General features: G+C 44.1%; 2 protein-coding genes across 6 annotated transcripts; one reads left to right on the forward strand and one right to left on the reverse strand.

Moving 5' to 3' along the window:
* The first annotated feature begins 203 nt into the window (after window positions 1–203).
* On the forward strand, window positions 204–9,737 carry VSTM5 (V-set and transmembrane domain containing 5). Of its 5 annotated transcripts, none has more exons than XM_032442215.1 (5): window positions 204–681; window positions 2,792–3,121; window positions 3,216–3,353; window positions 3,678–3,798; window positions 7,871–9,737. In XM_032442215.1, the coding sequence occupies exons 1-4, from the start codon at window positions 597–599 to the stop codon at window positions 3,719–3,721; spliced, it is 597 nt and encodes a 198-aa protein (XP_032298106.1). In that variant the 5' UTR covers window positions 204–596; the 3' UTR covers window positions 3,722–3,798; window positions 7,871–9,737. The 5 variants fall into 5 exon arrangements, with proteins under 5 accessions (XP_032298106.1, XP_032298105.1, XP_032298104.1 ...); XM_032442213.1 differs by lacking the exon at window positions 204–681 and having other exon boundaries at window positions 2,468–3,121; window positions 7,871–8,515; window positions 9,369–9,737; XM_032442214.1 differs by lacking the exons at window positions 204–681; window positions 7,871–9,737 and adding an exon at window positions 6,402–6,508 and having other exon boundaries at window positions 2,467–3,121.
* MED17 (mediator complex subunit 17) lies at window positions 6,579–18,921 on the reverse strand. Its single transcript, XM_015852308.2, has 12 exons — window positions 18,545–18,921; window positions 17,411–17,577; window positions 16,735–16,954; window positions 15,208–15,344; window positions 15,019–15,103; window positions 14,350–14,502; window positions 13,503–13,633; window positions 12,641–12,825; window positions 12,104–12,241; window positions 11,115–11,232; window positions 9,744–9,903; window positions 6,579–7,667 (listed from the first exon to the last, which is right to left on the reverse strand). Exons 1-12 carry the CDS (start codon window positions 18,774–18,776, stop codon window positions 7,462–7,464), a joined length of 1,932 nt encoding a protein of 643 aa, XP_015707794.1. The 5' UTR covers window positions 18,777–18,921; the 3' UTR covers window positions 6,579–7,461.
* Between the last annotated feature and the right edge of the window lie 38 nt (window positions 18,922–18,959).

Genomic DNA, 18,959 nt, shown 5'->3' on the forward strand with positions numbered 1-18,959 from the left:
TTCAGGCACGTACCATGTGTCTGGAAGGTGGAGAATTTACCCCACTGTGAATAAAAGCTGAGCCCTGGAGTTCATGCAGGTTGCATCCTCTCTAGTCAAGGACTGAGCAAAGAGCTTGAGGGCTCCCTTCTCACCTTCACTTTGCTGCCTCCCCCCCATGCCCACGTCCCTCATTGCCGCATCCCCACGGCTCCCGCACACCTCCAGGGCCGGTAACTCCACCCCCTCCGTGAGCAGCCCGTGCCGGTGTCTCACCGCTCCTGCAGAGAGGAGAAATGTTTCGGAACTGTTCCCTAATACCCAACACGAGCCTCCCCCGGAGCAACTTAAAGCCGTTCCCTCTCGACGTGCGAGCAGAGCCGACCCCCACCTGGCCACAACCTCCATTCAGGGAGATCCCCTTCCATCTCGGGCTCAGCCACGCGGTTCCATTGGCGGCCAATTGCATCCCGCGGCCGTATCGGGGCAGCGGGGAGAGGCGCGGGGAAGGCTGAGCTGGGGAGGAAGAGGAGGGAGAGCAGCGAGGAAGAGGCCGGCAGCCCGTTGTCGCGGGCCCCGCCCGGTGGGGTCAATGCCGGCACCGCGACCGCTCCCCGATGAGACCTTTGCGGGGCTGTCGGAGACGCGGTGCCATCGTGGGGACCGTCACCTTGTGCCTGGCGGCCGGCTGGGCGCTGCAGAGTAAGTGTGCCCGCTCCCCTTCCCTCCTCCTCCTGCATGTACCGTGGGTACCCATCGCCCTTGGGTGAGATGTTTGCACTGCGGGCTGCTGCAGCTCGTTTGGGATCCAACCGGTTCAGGTGAGCCACGAGCACCGCATGTCGCAAATACTTGTCGGTGTTTAGATGTTGCGTTGCTGTGTTTGGCTCCGTGGGCTGCACGGGGAGCTCACGTTATTTGCAGATAGTTCAGTGGAAGGAGGTATCTTTTTAACGTTTAACTTGCCGTCATATATTGAAAAGAATTGCCTTTATCACAGCATTAGAAGGCACTGCTGGCTCAGCTCTAGCCAGAAACAGAGCAAAAGGACTTTAAATAAACATAGGGAACAGAAAACAATCAGAGCAATTTGCAGCGGTTACCAGAAGCTCCCATCCGCTCTGTTTATCTCACGGTCACAAAGCCCTTAACATGGGTCTGCTCGGTCTCTGCTGAAGGCAGACTGAAAACAAGCACAGCCTGGGCAAGGATGCCACGGGGCTGTGGGAGGGCAGCAGGCAGAGTGAGCACAGGGAGAACCTACCAAGGGAGAATCCCAGCAGTTTGTGGTGGGAAGAGCTGAGGTCCCAGCGCTGTTCCCAGCTCAGCAGTAGCAGTCAGGCTGTGCCCAGGCCATGAGGGTGGGTGAGATGAAGCAGGAAAAGGCTGCCCCTGTGCTTTATCTGCCTTCGGTCTGGTTCGATTTCTGCAGGCAGGAAACCCAGTCTGAGCCTCTCACCAAGTGTCACTAACGTGCCATTAACTCAAAAACTACGTGCTCCAATTGAAACTCACATGGTTGGTGTTCTTCCAGATCCTCATGCAGGAAAGCCCTCATGCAAGTAGGATTATTGCAGTTACACATTAAACTAAACGATCCATTCCGTTTAGCAGTTATGAACAGCTCCATAATCACATTAGTGGGAAGTATGTGGTAATTATTTTTCTGTATCCATTTTTTTTTTGCCTGGACGTTGGTGCAAAACAGCAACAAGGTCCCTCTGATGATGTGGGATTTATCTGCACTGGCAGGTAGCTGACTGTCCTGATGTAGCTGTTCTCTCAAACATTCCTAACACATTATTGATGTATCTGTTCTGTCAGACGTTATTGACACGTTATTCCTGATTTAAAGCCTACACGACATCTCCAGCAGCCTGCTGTGTCCCTCTCATCCTGCAAACGCAATGAAGTCTTTGCCAAGTCTTCACGCATTTAAGCTTGCTACAGTTCTACAGTTCTTGCTTTGGGGGGACGATTAGTTGATAAAATAGCTTACTTCGGTCACGGTAATTAAGATCTCCATTTAAAACCTAGAACTTCAAAGGCAAGTCAGGTACCGGTGAACACAAAAGCATCTCTCGATCCATAGTATGAGGTCAGTAAACAAGGCTTTGTATTTCTTCAGAATATTTGTTGTCATTTTAGAGGGGGCATTAGGCTGACTTGGTCTGTCTGAAGTCCCTGTAAACTGGAACATCATTGTAATTGACTTTATAAATCATAAAGGCCATCCCTGTTTTGTTTGTTTGTTAAGTGCCTGGCAATTGAGTTGTAAATACATTACTGTGGAACACAGACTTTGGGGATGTAGGAGAAATGGAGCTTTGGACTGTTCACAAAAGACAGTTCATTTACCTCTGAGGAGGTGATGGGTTGCAGGGCCTTGAATGCTTACAAAGAAAATGCAGCACCTACTTCTCCCATACATGATAAAACGCATTAAGGATGAGGTTTATGAGAACATGATGTGATTTCCATTTCTCCATTTGGGATAATCAAAAGCCCAGAGCTTCCAGAAAGTGTCACAATTCCTTCCCAGAAAGACCCTTCCAAACCGGTTCCACCAAACACTGAAACACAAGCTGTTACTTGTAACATAGAAACATTTCTCCTGACTACAACCAAATAAAACACGTATTTAGTCTTAAGTTAGACGTGTGCATTTCTACTGTGGTCAACAGAGAGAGAAACTCCTGTCCTAAACCAGACCACTAGGATAGAATGAATTGCCCTCCCAGGAAGTCCCACCCTGCCCAGGATACACAACTGCTGCATCCCTCCTACACTCATCTCCCCTTTTGTCTTTCAGCTCCTGGTGGAGTGTCATTAATTGTCCCACAGCCCAACATCAATGCAACCGTGGCACAAAATATCCTCCTCTCTGTTGAGTACTCCTGTAGAGGCATTGCCACAGTGGAGTGGAAACATGTGTCCAGCTGGGGCACCACCAAAATTGTGGAGTGGAAAAGTGGGAGTTACATCAATATCTCCACCGGCTATAAGGACAGAGTGACTACTTTTGACAATGGTTCTATACAGCTTCTGAACGTGGGCATGACAGATGCTGGCTACTATTTTATCACAGTCACAGAGGAGTATGGAACCAACGCCTACGGCACCATCATACTCAATGTTTACGGTATGAACCTTGCAGGAGTTCTTAGCCTTACCCTGTGTTTAAACACTGACCTGCTCATAAGCAGTTCTGTAACACTGCACATTTCTCTTTGCAGAGATTATCTATGAAGATTTACATTTCGTAGCTGTTCTCTTTGCATTTCTTGCTGCGGTATCTGCCATTTTGATCTGCTTCATGTGGCTGTGTAACAAATCCCTGTACCTATTCCAGAAGAAGACACATAAGCTAACAGGTATCTAAGAATGCAGCCAAGATAGATACACGTTTTTCCAATCTGAATTCTGAGACATTTGAGCAACTCACTCATGGTTTGAGTTTCTTTCACTTTTCATAGTGCTTTTAGTCTTGTACTCAACAACTAGTGTCACATTCAGGGTTCTGAGGGACTTATTATGTGGTCAGATGCTTTGGAAAGATGTACTTAAAGCCAAATTCTAGATGAGTAATCTGGAGTTAATATTAAAAATGTCTCAGCTATTAACAAGGAGTTGTTAATTTTGGAATGCTGACCTTCCCATCCATTTCCCAATCAATAATTTCATCCTTTCATTTGCAGCAAGTACAACTGAAGAAATTGAATTGGAAACCATTGAGTGTTAGCCAAGGACTCTCATAACAAAAATAACAACTACCTCAGGAAAAAGTATTGGCAAGGAAAGCAAGAAGGAACCTACAAGGTAAAGTATTTGCGACTACCATAGAAAATTATTGACTTACAGAGCTCATAGGACCTGAAATCAGCAGTGTCTGATGGAGTTGTTTTGACCTGTTAGGATCTGGGCTCTGCTAGTCAGAGTTCGTGTTCGTGACTGAGTACAGACACATTTTTGTGGCTAACTAATAAAATCTACAGCCTCTGCCACTCCTAAAAACAAGCAATCAATAATATCTACCTGTAAGGAAATGATAGTGTTCCTGAAGGACACTTGCATTTTGGCTACAGCAAGACAGAACAGCCATTACGATAGACCTACATAATAAATTCAATGTCTAATTGCAATATTACATGACAAAATTACCCGCAAGGATTTCTTCCTATTTATTATGCATGTGCTGCTACTTTCAGTCATAAGGAATTTCCCGAAGCTCTGAACACAAACTGTAATTCTCTCTCAGTCAAAACTGACATTGAAATAATGCCAAGATGGTCAAAGTTCCACTGCCTGTGCTTCCAACTGTTTACACTGCCCAGGGACATAAAACACACATTTTATGACATTACTAAGAAAGGCTGTCGAACAAGGAACTGCGCACAGGCACCGAAGGTGATGCTGTCTGAAATGGAGGATAGAAAACTGACCCCACACCAGTGGAGTGGCTGAAAATGTAAGAGGCTGAGGGCTAGTCTGTATCTATAGACACCACGTGGCTTTTTGAGCTTTGCTGCTCCTACTGCCTCTTCCACACTTCAGCTCACTTGCCTCATAAAGCTTTTACAAGTCATAGAGTCATAGAATTGCTTGAGTTGGAAGGGACCTTTCAAGGCCATCTGGTCCAACTCCCCTGCAGTGAACAGGGACGCCTACAGCTTGATGAGGTTCTTAGTCCCTAATCCAGTCTGACCTCGAGTGTCTCCAGGCATGGATGGGCATCCACTGCCTCCCTGGGGTGACAGTTCCCCTCTTCTCAAGGACAGCTGTGCTCAGAGCTGAGGTACCACAGGTTTGATCCACAAAAACAAAGCATTTCCTATCAAGTGCACAACAGTGCAGATAGGAACCAGAAAAGCTTTTTCCAAAGCACTTGGAACAAAATGCTTCATTCTAGGGCTGACTTTTCTGCACAGGCCATTTGCAGTGCAGAGGACCTTACACCCACTCATAAATTCAGGTGTTAGATTCAGCTGGTTGCTCCTTCCTGCATCCAGGAATCAAGAAACTGAAAAATAAATGAATATCTCAGATATAAAACACAGCTCAGTGAAGGAACATTTGGTACCAGTTCTTCACACTAAGGATGTATTGCCAGTCCTCTGCGTGTCTGAGTGAATTCAACTTCAGTGACACAGAAGCTGAAAGTGTTCCCTTTAACTTCTTGGAAGTTTGAAGCACTCTGTAAGGCATTCTTGTAGCATTCAGAATACTTTTCCTGTATATCTCTTTCTGTTTATTAATTCCCAAGTATTAGAACTTAAACACGAAGCGACTAAGCTAAGCTGAGCACATAGCTAGAGTTGCTTAGAAAACATGATAAATGTAGCTGACATTTAAGACCATTTCTTGCCTCCTAACATTTACTTGAATAAATGTGACAAGTCAGAAAACATGCAGGCATGAATGCCCTGACTCGAAAGCTGGAATGAGCCCTTATGGTGTAGATGCACTGTAAAAGCAAAGAGAAATTTCCAACTCGCATAGCAGAGCCCTGCAGAGAAGGACCTGGGGGTCCCAGTGGATGAAAACCTTAACATGAACCATCAATGTGCTCTTCAGCACCTGAAAGCAAATGGCATTCCAGGCTCCATCAGAAAAGGGGTGGCCAGCAGGGACAGGGAGGTGATTGTCCCTCTCTACTCTGTCTTTCTAAGTGCTGTGTCCAGGTCTGGGGTTCCCAATACAAGAAACAGGGAGCTGCTGGAGAGGTTCCAGAGGAGGTCCACAAAGATTATCAGGGGGCTGGAACACCTCTCCAAGTCTGTCTCAGTTTAGAGGTCATATCAGCCTGTTTTCCACCAGTACTGAGTACTCACGGATTCCTCTCTTTAAAGGCACTCTGCAGGCTCCTAACCACGTGGTGTTGTTACTAACAGCCAAGCATGAAAGTCTAAACAACTTTCTGTGCTCATAACGTGCTTGCACTTCTGAAACAAGATGATCCCTCTGCGCCTTTCTTTTTGCCCCAGAAGGAAACAAATCCTGCAAACACGACAACTTAGTAGCTCCAAAGTGATTACTTGGTAATGAAGTGCTTCATTGGCAAACAGGCCACTGCTCCATGCAGATTTGTCAGTTTAGGTTGAAAACAGTGAAGTTACAGATCAATTTGTTTCATACCTACATCTGATTTTGAGTGAGATCTGATGTGCTGCCAAGAGTCAAAACAGCTTTACTGCAGTCAGGTGCAAGACCTGCATCAGTCTGGGAGCTGCACTGCCACCCCTTGTTCAGTAAGGAACAAAACCCCACCTGCTAGCCAAGCAATATGGGAACAGGTATCACAGCTGTTGTGATTCAGCCACCTCAAGATGATCAAGAGACCTGTGTGCTACTTTCAACTATTACTTTTTCTATTTCATGAATTATCCACGACACCTTATGAGAAATGCTTTTCTCTCCCACAGACCAGTTGCACAGAATTAAGAACTTCAAGGAACTGAAATAACAGTATGTTCCACAATGGAAAATTTCAACACAGTATAATAGCTGCTTTGGATACACACTAAACAGCAGTTGCTTAATAGGTATTTCTAACAGCTATTTCACGTTGCTCAAGAACATAGCAAAATAACAACTGTCACTACAGAAATACGATGGTTTAATTCAAGCATGTTCTATGTGCAAAAAGTTCTCTTCTATATATGTATGTATATACACACCTTGTAACACAGTATGGATGAAAGTCTTAACCAGCTTACACAGGGCAGTTTCAAAAAGACCTTTAGCCATTAATGACAAAACAAAAGTGGGCAAAACTTCAGTAGAAACATCAAGGCAGCTATAATTACAGCAAAGGAAGAGAAAGAAAGAAAGAAAGAAAGAAAGAAAAATTACCTCTTTAAGATCTCAACAGAGCTGACCTCTATGAGAATACCATCGTTCTTCTGAATGGCAGTGAATGCCAGGGCAGAAATAAAAAGAACAGGATGACTATGGAGATCCAAGGTTTCTTGCATGGGTTACCTGCTCCTCTGTTCCCAGTCTGTTCTTTCTGGACATGAATTTACACACACAAAAGTTACACAAAAATTCAAACTGGCAGGAGAATTTTATACATAGGTAAAGTTCATTTCCTCTACATCCAGAAATTGCAAGCAACGTAACTGTAAAAATCTATTCAGCAAAAGCAGAGGCTGTAAAGGAAAAGGTGTCATTTTGAGCAGGCTCCTTTCATACAGCAAAGGGTTCCTTAACTCCATTTAATAAACAAAAACCACATTAGTCTCTCAGGTATGTTGATCCAGGTAGAGCAGCCTGCAAAGGTACAGCTGGAAGGAGCTTTCTGAAGAAGCTGTATTCTACCCATCATTGATAATGCTTTATTATAAACCCTACAACAGATGCATCTGTACAGGAAATACATTTGGTTTTGTTTTCTTGTATAGCCCCACAGGCTACATTATCTTTTGTTGCACAGGCAGCACAGCAATGACTCAAAGCCCCCACGAAGAGACTGAGAGCTTATCAGCATGGAGTTAAGGCTGCCATGAGCAGCTCCATTTTATACACGAAGTTGCGCCCTTCCATTTTATTCCACTGGACTTCCTTGAAGGGCCCTCGAAGGTGGTTCCATTTGTTGTCCTGCAGTACGTCGCCTTTGGGGAGATCTTTGCACTGACTTCGTGGAAACTGAACCATAACTTTGCTGCCACTTTCAGGACCGTTACGTACTGTGATGAACAAAGATTTTATGAGTGTTTTTACACATTACAAGTTCCTCATGTTAAATATCCTTCCTCAGGTATGCAGTACATTATTTTTAGTCAATTCCAAACACGCTGGACACAAATGACAGATTGTCTCACGTACATTTATGTTGTAAAAGCTGCTACTTTTGATTTGCTCTCATTGATTTCATGCTTTTTCTCTACAGTTTTTCTGTTGGCACTGCTCTTTGCTAAAGCAAATCAAAGAAACATTTGACAAACAATCCATGGATAGACCTTACATGTGAATGGCAAGGAAAAATAGCCTTGATCATAGATTTCTACTGGATATCTCTGAAATGGAGAGGAATGAAGTCAGGACTGCTGTTATCATCAAACTGCATGACTGGTGGAGAGAGGGTGCTATTCTCTATGTCTTGGTGGCAGGTTTTTTGCTTGTGTTTCTTTGGTGTTTTTCCTTTTGGTGGTGGTGGGCTCATGATTTGGTTAAGCAGGTAATGCTCAGCTTTCCCAAACATTACACTTGTGGCAGCAGATGAAAACTGCTGTATGACCACCTCAGATCTGAGAATCAGTTTGTGCCCATGGTTGGGTGCCACTGAAAAGAGCCTGGCTTCATTCTCGCTGCACTCACCCTCCAGGTATTTATGGACATTAATGATGTCACCTTACCCCTCAGCCTCCTCTTCTCCATAATGAACAGTCCTATCTCCCTCAGCCCTTCCTCACAGAAGAGATGCTCCAGTCCCTCAATGGTCCTTGTGGCTGTTTGTTGGAATCACTCCAGCACATCCATGCCTCTCCTGTACTGGAGAACTCAGCACTGAACTCCAGCTGTGGCCTTACCAGTGGTAAGCAGAAGGGAAAGATTCCTTCCTTCAACCTGCTGGAAGGCTCTGCGTGATATGGAAACCTGCTGGCTTTTGACACCAGGACACATTCTGGCACTTGTGGGCAGCTTGCTGGTGTCTGGGCTTGTTCCTCCCCACGTGCAGGACTCAGCACTGCCCTTTACTGAACACCCTGAGGTTCCTGCCAGCCCAGTTTTCTTTGCGTGTCTTATGATGGCAGCACACACATCATCACCATCAACTACTTCTCATTTATGTATCGCCAGCAAACCTGCCCCAACATCCTGCTGCTCTAAGCAGCCACGGTCCTAGCACTGAACTCTGGGGTACACCACACTTGTGGCATCCAGCTGGATTTTGTGGCTGAGGATCACAACCTTTTGAGCCTGGCATTTCAGCCAGCCTAGCTTCTATTCCATCACTATGTCAATTAAGGGGGGTGTTGGTGTACAGTCTCAAAAATCCTGCTAAAACACAGAACATCCATTGTTCTCCCCTCACTTACTGATTTAGTTATCTCAGTGTAAAAAGCTCTTTGGGCTGATTGAGTGTAATTTCCCCTTCATAAGCTGATGTCAGCTACTCCTTACATACACCTTATGACCTTAATATGTTTGGAAACTGCTGCGTCTTTTTTTACCCTCTCATCTTCTTAGTAACTGCAGCTAAGCTGACCAGATTGTAGTTTCCTGTTCTTCTATAATATACGACACAGGCCTTCTGTTAGTCTTTAGGAATCTCTCCTGATCAACATGACCTTTAATGGATCATCAAGAGTGGATTTACAGTGACATTAACCAGGTCCCTCAGTGGTTAGACACATCCTACATGATTCTTTGTTCTAAATTCACAGAATCATCATTTAACCTCAGTAAGGAGGGTCAAGTTAACTCTGTGATCCAAGTCAAGGGGACGTGGGATTCCTGAAGGTCAGTCTTAAGACCAAAGGAAAGAAGACATCAGGTACCCCAACATTCTCCATGTCCTGAGCTACCAGATCCTGTCCCCACCTGACAGCAGGCCCAGGCTTTTCCTAGGGTTTCTTTTGCTGCTTGGTAAAGTACTCATTCTCTTTAGGTGCCGATTCCAAGCACAAGAGATAGTTTCTAGAATATTTTGCTCTAAGTTATCATTGTTCTATAATATCCTGGAGACTGATTTTAGAGGAAAACTTAAAAATCCTTTAGAACTTAAGAATTTTGTACACATTTGAAATAGAAAGTATTACCTGAAATGGCATAGTCTCCATTTGGTGACGCTACGGTTATTGCAGATGCATTGCCAATACTCTCCACTGGCCCCAGGCCAACGTGATTACTGAAGCTCAGCACGTGCCATCCCATCACTTTTGCAAGCTGCTGAACTGCATGTACTTGGTGCTGCGACATCTGAAAGGTGACAACAGGTTCGTTTTCTCATCAGTATTTGCACACCGCAAAATGAAATGCAGAGCAACTGTGACTGTGGGTTGTTTTGTGTGGCTTTTTGTTGTTGTTTGAGTTTCTTTTTCTTTGTCTGCTTTTGTTCTTTTGGTTTTGGTGGCTGTTTTGGAGTTTGTTTGTTTAAAAAAAACATGTTATACATGTCAGCACAGCTTTGTAGGCAGAGGCGACCACTGTATCAAGTACACTATGCAACCAGATGACTGTTTTAAGTACTGCTTTCAATTAACAAGAAAATTACCCAGCTGTTATGAAAAGGATTTTGAAACATTTTTCTTGGATAAAGACCTTTGCTGTAAAATATCTAAAATATCTTTGCAAATATATATTAACATTGCAAACTCAAATAAAGGCCGAGGTTCTCTGGCACACGATTATCTCCAATAACGCTCAAGGGCTTTAAGCTTTGAACTTCAACAATTTACAAGTTTAGAAGTGAATGTCTTTCCACATCAAAACATAACCCTTGTCACAAAGAATAACCCAACACTGTCAGCACTTCTCTGAAAAAGTCTAAAAACACGTCTTCATGAAGAGATACCATCGGTAGAATCTGTTTCAACTTGTTTTCTTTGTGTTCTGGAGTTTGATGCAACTGCAACAGGCCAAGCACTGTTATTAAAGACCTGTATTTTGACTATTTACAATGTTTATTAGTGAGACTGTCACTTCTGAACAGAACCAGCAGCTTGTTCTATGCAATTAACGAGCCTCAGTTCGAATATCAGCTGATTTAGTAATGGTTGCTGCAATGCAATCATTAACAACACAGCGCTGAAATGACAGTAATTGTGGGCTCATTAAGATCTCTGGATTGGATTTGGTTACAGTAAGCTTAATAATATCAAGTACCTTGTAGCCTGCTCTCACTGGTTTGTTCTGAAGTCAGCAAGAAAGCTATCGCTCTGATAATGAGTGTCAGTATCATTAGTATTTTTAATGGAAGGGGAAAAAATTGATTGCTGCTAGTGACCTGGTATTACACTTCAGTAGCAGTTGCTAAATGCAGTATACAAACACATCCGGTCATCTACCTTTTCTCTGGCAGTAACTTCATTTCAAGTTTCCTAATGTTCCTTACACAGATAAAGGAGAGATTCCCACTTCTGTCCCCCCAAATAGGAGAAGAAAAGGAAAAGCAAAGTATATGAGTATACCTGAGATAAAAGGAAATCCTGCAGTTCTTGCTCTTGATGAGACAGTGTAATAACTCTTCCATCTCTGTGCACTACTCTGATTTGCTCAACTCCGATATTGAGTTGTAGTTGAATGGATCTTTGAAGAAAAGATAAACATTTATTCAAAATTTATTATAACACCTCAGAAAATAGAAAGCTTGTTCAAAGAACACAGAACTCTTCCAATTAATTGATAAGAACTCTAAGACAAGGATAGTGCAAAGCCCGTGGAATACAATAACAACTTTAAACACCTCAATTATATCATTCGCAACAACATTCCCCTGTATGCTGCATGGCAAATCTATTCCATGGCACATTCCCAGGACTGGTCCACTGCTTGTTCAAGTCAAGGAACCTCCTGAGGTGCCTTACAGCTCCCTCCCTGCCACTGTGACCATCTCTTTCCAGAAAACAGGAAAATTTACTAAGGGCCAGAGGGCCACTAAGATGATCAGAGAGCTGGAGCACCTCTCCTATGAAAAAAGGTTGAGGGAACTGGGCTTGTTTAGCTTGGGAAAGAGAAGGATCCAGGGAGACTTTGTTGTGGCCTTCCAATACTTGAAGGGAGCTTATAAATAGGAAGGGGGATGGCTGTTTATGAGGGTGGATAGTGATAGGACAAGGGGAATGGTTTTAAACTGAGACAGGGGAAGTTTAGATTAGATATTAGGAGGAATTTTTTCACACAGAGGGTGGTGACACACTGGAACAGGTTGCCCAAGGAGACTGTGGATGTCCCATCCCTGCAGGCATTCAAGGCCAGGTTGGATGTGGCTCTGGGCAGCCTGGTCTGGTGGTTGGTGACCCTGCACACAGCAGGGGGGTTGTAACTGGATGATCATTGTGGTCCTTTTCAACCCAGGCCATTCTATGATTCTATGAAAACTGCAACACGCCACTTGTACATGCTGTGCTACTGCAATGTCAGTTTACAAATAGAAAGATGCACGTGCTTTCATACTTACTTGCATATCTGTTCATATCCTTGAGAAGTTATTAGAACTTTAACACTGGATTCATAAACATCATTTATATTTGACCAGTGGGCCTGAATCTGAGGATCTTCAATACGACTAGCCAGACTGTCAATGGTTCGAGCAGTTCTAGAGGAAAAAGGATACATTCCACTCAAAATAATATTGCTAATTTGTGCTGTTATCTTCTTTAAAGGAAATGAGCCAGTGTATTTCAAAATTCCAGCTGCAGATTAAATATGGCCATTTACTGTATATATTCCACATATACTCTGCAGAAGTATTGACGTGATATTACACAGTATCAACTGCACAGCAAAGAACTTTAAAAAGGATAACTACGAGCAGCCTCCATCACAGCTGTCACAGACCTCACTAGTAAGAAACATTCAGATTTCTCTAGCCAAGTATTGTGTGGTCATACGTTGTTATTCTTCATACTTAAACAGACAAAGAAGTAGAAACCGAACACTGAAAAACATCCTGTTTTCCACAGTGTCACATTTCATTACACAGCTCGTGACCTACCTGCGCCTCAGAAAGATGTGTTTTGCCTGTTTTATGATCTTTTCCAGAAGCCCTTCATTTGTCTGCAAGGCAGTGATTTCATTTTTATCAAAAGCCTGTGGTCCTGCTAGTCTCATTCTCTTGTGGCCAAAAGGGGCACTTGCTGGATGTGGCATCACCGTGGAGCTCAAAGTTTGCTTGTGACACTGGAAACAATTGTTAAAAGAGAAAGCGATCAAATTAACACAAATGCAAGATTTAATATGCATACACCAATACAATGCTTCACATCAGATCTTAGAACTGTGCCACTGCACATGACTTCATGGCTTGTGGAGCCACGCTCTATGGATAGGAACACTTTCTGGAACATGCTTTCACAACTGCTTAGACATCTGCACTTTCTCGGATCAGGGAGGATGCACATCTCCTGCCTATTTCTCCAGGTCTTCTCATTCAATTGTATGACAATCTAAAGCACTGAAGCAATAGTCAGACCTCAAGTGAAGCACAGTTACTGCAGGCATTTATTGTTCTTTTCTCATGGAAGTATAGTCCAAATCAATACTCAATTCATTACGTACTTGACAAACACTAATTAAACACAGAGGTAGAAAAGGGAAACTGATGAGCTGGAGAAATCCTTGCATAGCTTTTCACAAGTGAGCAGCCGGGCTTAAAGTTATGTTCAGAACTAGCGTTCCATGAAAGCATTGCTGGAACTCCTTAGTCACTATTGCATAGAAAAGCAGATCAGCAGGTTGCTTCACAGAAATGGACAGAAATGTACTGGCCTCTAGTGGCCATCTGTTATTATAGCAGCACAAAACAAAACTAAAAGCCAAAAAAAGCCCCCTCCAATACTGGACCATGAATGCATTACCTCTCTGATAAGTTGATGCAAATTATGTTCCAGAACATAGAGATGATCCTCGGGATTCTGTTTTTCCGAAGTGGACTTCTGTGACTTTTTGTCATTGGAAGAGTGACACAGAGAAATAGACAACTGCAAGCCTGTGCAAAGCAGGTTTTAAAGGATTACTGAAAATATAATAAGGACATGGTTTCCAAGCAGACCATTGAGATCTTTATTCTTCACCTTATATAGACACTGGCTCTACAACCAACATTCACTATCTCAAAGGAAAAAAAAAGTAGAAATAAAATGATGGACAATGCAACAGCAAAAGCAGGTAACACTTATTGCTCACTGAAGGCCAGCTACCTCAATGGATTTATTTCATACCTACTTCTGTAACTCAAACCCACACACAGAGGAAAAAAGGCTTCTTCATAAGCAGTTGCGTATCCCTTGTGTAAATCCAGCAGCTCTGACCCATCTTCATCTTCTCTAATTGTCCACATTGAAGAGTACCAGCCTTCATTCTACAGATAGCCCATTAACTCACCACTAAAGTTTCACCCACACCCACACGAAGCAGTGATTTATGCAAAACTCCACAATGTGCACCTGTCATTAGAGCTGACAGAACGATGTTAAGTACTACCGACAAAAAACAACAATCTGTATAATAACATAAGAGCCAACTAGAAAACGAAGTATATTAGTTGAATTTTACTATAATTAGCAAGTAAAATTTTGGGAAACTCTGCTTTTCAGAACCTTTGAGAAGCAAGGTTGACAGTTTTTGCCTTGTTTCCTAAAGAAAAAAAACAACCAAAGTCGCATAAAACAGAACTTCAGTCTGTATTTAAGCAAGTTTTCCTACCTGGGAAAGGCTGAGAGATGATCTGATTTTTCACAACAATGTGAGGAATTTGTGATTTAATTTGAACAGCTTCTCGTGACAGCTGGGCAAAGATTTCTTTACACAGGAGAACATTCTGTGCAGTCTCCAGTTTTGTTTGCCAGTGCGGAGTACCTGAAAATACAAATACATGACTTCAGAAAAGAGAAGCTGCCTTCTTGTTCAGATACCAGATATTCTGCAGCAGTTGCCTGAATGTCATTGCTAGAGTAATAAGGTGGTATTAATGGTTTTAAATTGAGACTGGGGAGGTTTTGATTAGATATTAGGAGGAAGTTTTTCACACAGAGGGTGGTGACACACTGGAACAGGTTGCCCAAGGAGGCTGTGGATGCCCCATCCCTGCAGGCATTCAAGGCCAGGCTGGATGTGGCTCTGGGCAGCCTGGTCTGGTGGTTGGCAACCCTACACACAGCAGGGGGTTGAAACTGGGTGATCATTGTGGTCCTTTTCAACCCTGGCCATTCCACGATTCTACAATTCTTCTACAAATTGAGTATTTATCAGAATTTATTTAGTTTAAATAAGAATATTCTTGTCCACTCTTCTTTAAAGCTTTATGTGAGAATTTTCAAATTAAACATCACCCACAAACCTATTTTGTGACAACATGCCCTGAAAATAACATACCTGGTTTTGATTTTGGCATGGGTCTTTTGAAGAGATTGACTGTCCCAAGGTCACCAATGTCTGGAGCTTGTTTCTGAATAGAAACCTATGTGGAAAAATAAAAATAAAAGGTTATCTCAAGTTTATTCTTCATTGCAAACGTGCAAACAGCATAAAAACAATGCTATTCCGTTATAGTTTCTGACAAACCTTTATGTAGGCTGATCCCTCTAAATCACTAGGGATTTGAACATCCAAAGGACAGTAATCCTCAGGTATCTTTTTATCCAGGTCAATGTCAGTGTTTTTGATCACCTCGAATGTGCCATGATGAAGGAAAAGGGAACCTAATCAAAGAACAAAGACATGTATAGCAGAATCCTAAAATCATCCAGGTTGAAAAAGATCTTCAAGATTATCAAATGCAGCCATCCATCTCATCTACCAAATCCCATCACTAAACCATGTCCCTTGGTACATGTCCATACATCTGTTACGTATCTCCAGAGGGGGACACCACCACCTCCCTGGACAGCCCTTTCCAGCCTTAAACTACCCATTCCATGAAGAAACTCTTCTCAGTATCCAATCTAATTTCTCTTGACACAACTTAGGATGCAAGGAAATGGTCTCACCACTTGTCACCTGAGAAAAGAGACCAACACTCTCCCTGCTGTAATCTGTAACCTCCTTCCAGGTAGTCATAGGGAGCCCTGAAGTTTCCCCTCAACCTTCTCCAGACTACAAGAGCCCACCTCTCTCAACCACTCCTCATAATTCTCGTTTTTTAGTCCCTCTGGCTTTGTGCTTCTGAGAACACATCCGATCAACTCCATGTCTTTCTTGTAGCAAAGGGCACAAAACTGAACCCAGTACTCAAGGTGTGGTCTCACCAATACTGCATGGAAGGGAACAGTCCTTTCCCTAGCCATGCTGGCTGTTCTACTTCTGATGCAGGCCAGGATGCCATGGGCCTTCTTGGCCACCTAGGCACACTGCTGGTTCACGTTCAGCTGCCTTCTACCCGGCATCTCAGGTCCTTTTCTGCCAAGCAGCTTCTCAGACAGTCTTTCCCACACCTGTATTACTGCAGAGAGTTTGATGCGACCAAGAGCAGCACCTGCCATATAACCTTGAGACTCAAGGAGAGTCATAGCTACAGCTTAATCATTAACAAAAGAAGAACAGCTCTAATTCTCTTTCTCCACATTAGCTACTAGGACAGGTGCCCAAAATAATTGGTTTAGATGCCTGCTTTATACCTATACCTCAGAGACAGAGATGAAATTCATATAATAACGCATTATTATTCATGATTCATACGTAATGCACATTATACTGTATATTCTTAGTTCTCAGAAGTTACAACAGAAGTAATGAATCTGTGTTCATGGAAAAATAAAAGATACTCCTCAACGTAAAAATGATTCACAGATCTTTTGTGTACAAGGCCTCCTTGTCAGCAGATCACTTCTCAGCCCATTGAGAACTGTTCTGTAAAGCAATCTTTACTAAAACTCATCTCACCTTTAAAATCACTTTCTAGGTTAAGGATGGTGGGATGTTTTCCCTGATAATAAAACAAGCGTCCTCTTACAATTCAGTCTCATAATTACGTATTATTAACTGACATGTATTATTGAAGATAGTCCGTCTGGGTTTTTTTTCCAGCTTAAAACACTCTTTGTACAATCTAAATATTCATTTCTGTGTAAAAACAAACCCCTGACTGCATACCTGCACTTCTGTAGCTCAGATCACCAAGAATTTTGTCGCCCACTTTTCTCAGCTTCCAGTGTTGTCTCAGTCTTAGTAGTTCTGAGTTGAAATCTCTTTGTCGCTTATTTTCCTGGTTTTCTGCCACTGATTTGGATAACCTTTCCGCTCCTTTTAGCAGGATCTGAGCTGCACCTGCTAATGACTTCTTCTTTGAAATCAACTGTAGAAACTGAGGATTCTAGGAGGAAAACAAAACCCAATAAACCTGTCACAGTTTCTGCTGGGACAGAGTTGATTTTCTTAACAGCGTCTGGTACAATGCTGTGTTTTGGCTGTGGGAGAGAAACAATGTTGATAATACATCAATGTTTTATCTGTTGCTGAGCAGCGTTCAACAGAGCCAACAATGTTTCAGCTTCTGACACTGCGCTGACAGTAAGGCAGCTTTTGTAGGATGCTGAGTAGAATTACTTTCACGTCAGTATGACATGGCCACAAGAAGCACTTTGATTTACAACTCCAAGAAGCCTCTGAGCTCAGCATCCTTTCCCACTCTGAGCCCTCCCCACTTACCATACAGCACAGCAAAAAGGCACCGTGTGGAATACTACCAGATCTTCTATTTATCATTCACACAAAAAAGCCTCAAAACCTTCAGTATGAACACACAGGAGATGCATAAGCTGCAATGTACCTGCTTGGGAGGAGGAGGGTCCTGCACCACTGGATCCAGGGTCATGAACTTCTTATCCTTAACGATGCTGAGGACATCGTACAGCACACACATTTCAGTCAGGGCACTTCTTAAGTTGTTTCTCACAGAGTCCCAAGGCCAGAGGGACGGCTGAAACTTCACCAACCCTGAAAACAAAACAAATACAGACATAAGGTATGTTTTAAGAACAAGTCTTACACCCTATCTTTTTACAAACCTTCACAAAAGCATAAAACACAATGTGATATGTGGATTTACCTTGTCTCCCTTTCACCAAGGTATTTCCTAGAACTCTGTCAGCAGTATTACAGAATCATTTGAGTGAGAAGGGACCTTTAAGGGTCATTTAGTTGAACAGCCCTGAAATGAAAAAGGACCCCTACAGCTACAACATGTTGCTTAGAGCCTTGTCCAGTGTGACCTAGAGGTCTTCAGAGACATCAGCATCTCCCTGGACAACCTCTTTCAGTGCCTCACCGCCCTTAGTGTAAAAAAAACTTATATTCAGTCTAAATTTCATTCTTTTAAGTTGGAAATCATTTTCTTTGGTCCTGTCACAACAGACCCTGCTTAAGAGCCTGCCCCTTCTCTTGCCCCCATTTAGACACTGAAAGGCTGCTCTCTGGTCTCGCCGCAGCCTTCCCTTCTCCAGGCTGAACAGAAGCTTGGAGAACTGAGCCGAGCTCTCATAGGAGAGATGTTCCATCACTCAGATCAATTTTGTGGCCCTCCTCTGGATGCGCTCCAACAGCTCCATGTCTGTCCTGTACTGAGGACTGCCCATCTGGACACAGTGCTCCAGGCGAGGTCTCAGAGCGTAGAGCAGAGGATCAGGATCACCTCCCTTTCCCTGCTGGCCGTTGGCTCTTTGGCCTGCTAGGCCACATTGCTGGCTCACGTCTAGGTTGCCATCCCCCAGCACCCCCAAGCCCTTTCCAGCAGGGCTGTGCTCTATCACCCCCCAGCCTGCAGGGACAGCAGTGTCTGCCATGCCGCAGGAGCAGACCTTGCACTACGCTGCAGGGAACCTCACCAGGCTCACCGGCCGCACAGAGCAGCTCCGGAGTCTGCAGGCCTCGGGCATCCACCCCACCCGGCCTGCTCGCTCCTCACCTTCCTCATCCTCCGCCTCGTTCTGCTCGGCCCAGGCGCGGCCCGCCGAGCCCGGCTCGTCCTCCTCAGAGCCGGAGCCCTGGCTGAAGTCGATGCGCTGCGCCAGGCGGGCCAGGTTCTGTGACATGGAGAGGGGCTGCAGGTAGGTCTCGCTGCCATCCAGCCCCACCTCCTGCACTTGTTTCTCACACGCCGACTCGATGCTGATACGCACGGCCGGCACACCCGCCATCTTGGCTCGCCCTCCTCGCCTCCTACGGGTGCCGGGCGGAGCCGCGGGCCGAGCGCGATCGGCTGTTTCCGGCTGCCACGGGAACGCCCCGGCCGCGGCCTTGAGCTCAACCCCAGCCCTGATCCACAGCGCTGCTGGCCATGCCTTTGCCAGTTACCCTTGGTTAAAGTGGGTTTTTTAGCA

Source organism: Coturnix japonica, chromosome 1 (genome assembly GCF_001577835.2).
Source record: "Coturnix japonica isolate 7356 chromosome 1, Coturnix japonica 2.1, whole genome shotgun sequence".
Taxonomy (NCBI): Eukaryota; Metazoa; Chordata; class Aves; order Galliformes; family Phasianidae; genus Coturnix; species Coturnix japonica.

Excerpts from the sequence above, each read along its gene's own strand:
- VSTM5 (XM_032442214.1), top strand. The coding sequence starts at position 2,704 with ATGAATTGCCCTCCCAGGAAGTCCCACCCTGCCCAGGATACACAACTG. Across the intron at positions 3,122-3,215 it reads CATCATACTCAATGTTTACG|AGATTATCTATGAAGATTTA; the intron begins GTATGAACCTTG and ends TTCTCTTTGCAG. Across the intron at positions 3,354-3,677 it reads GAAGACACATAAGCTAACAG|CAAGTACAACTGAAGAAATT; the intron begins GTATCTAAGAAT and ends TTTCATTTGCAG.
- MED17 (XM_015852308.2), bottom strand. The coding sequence starts at position 18,776 with ATGGCGGGTGTGCCGGCCGTGCGTATCAGCATCGAGTCGGCGTGTGAG. Across the intron at positions 15,345-16,734 it reads TCTGAGCTACAGAAGTGCAG|GTTCCCTTTTCCTTCATCAT; the intron begins GTATGCAGTCAG and ends TTCTTTGATTAG. Across the intron at positions 14,503-15,018 it reads CATGCCAAAATCAAAACCAG|GTACTCCGCACTGGCAAACA; the intron begins GTATGTTATTTT and ends TTGTATTTTCAG.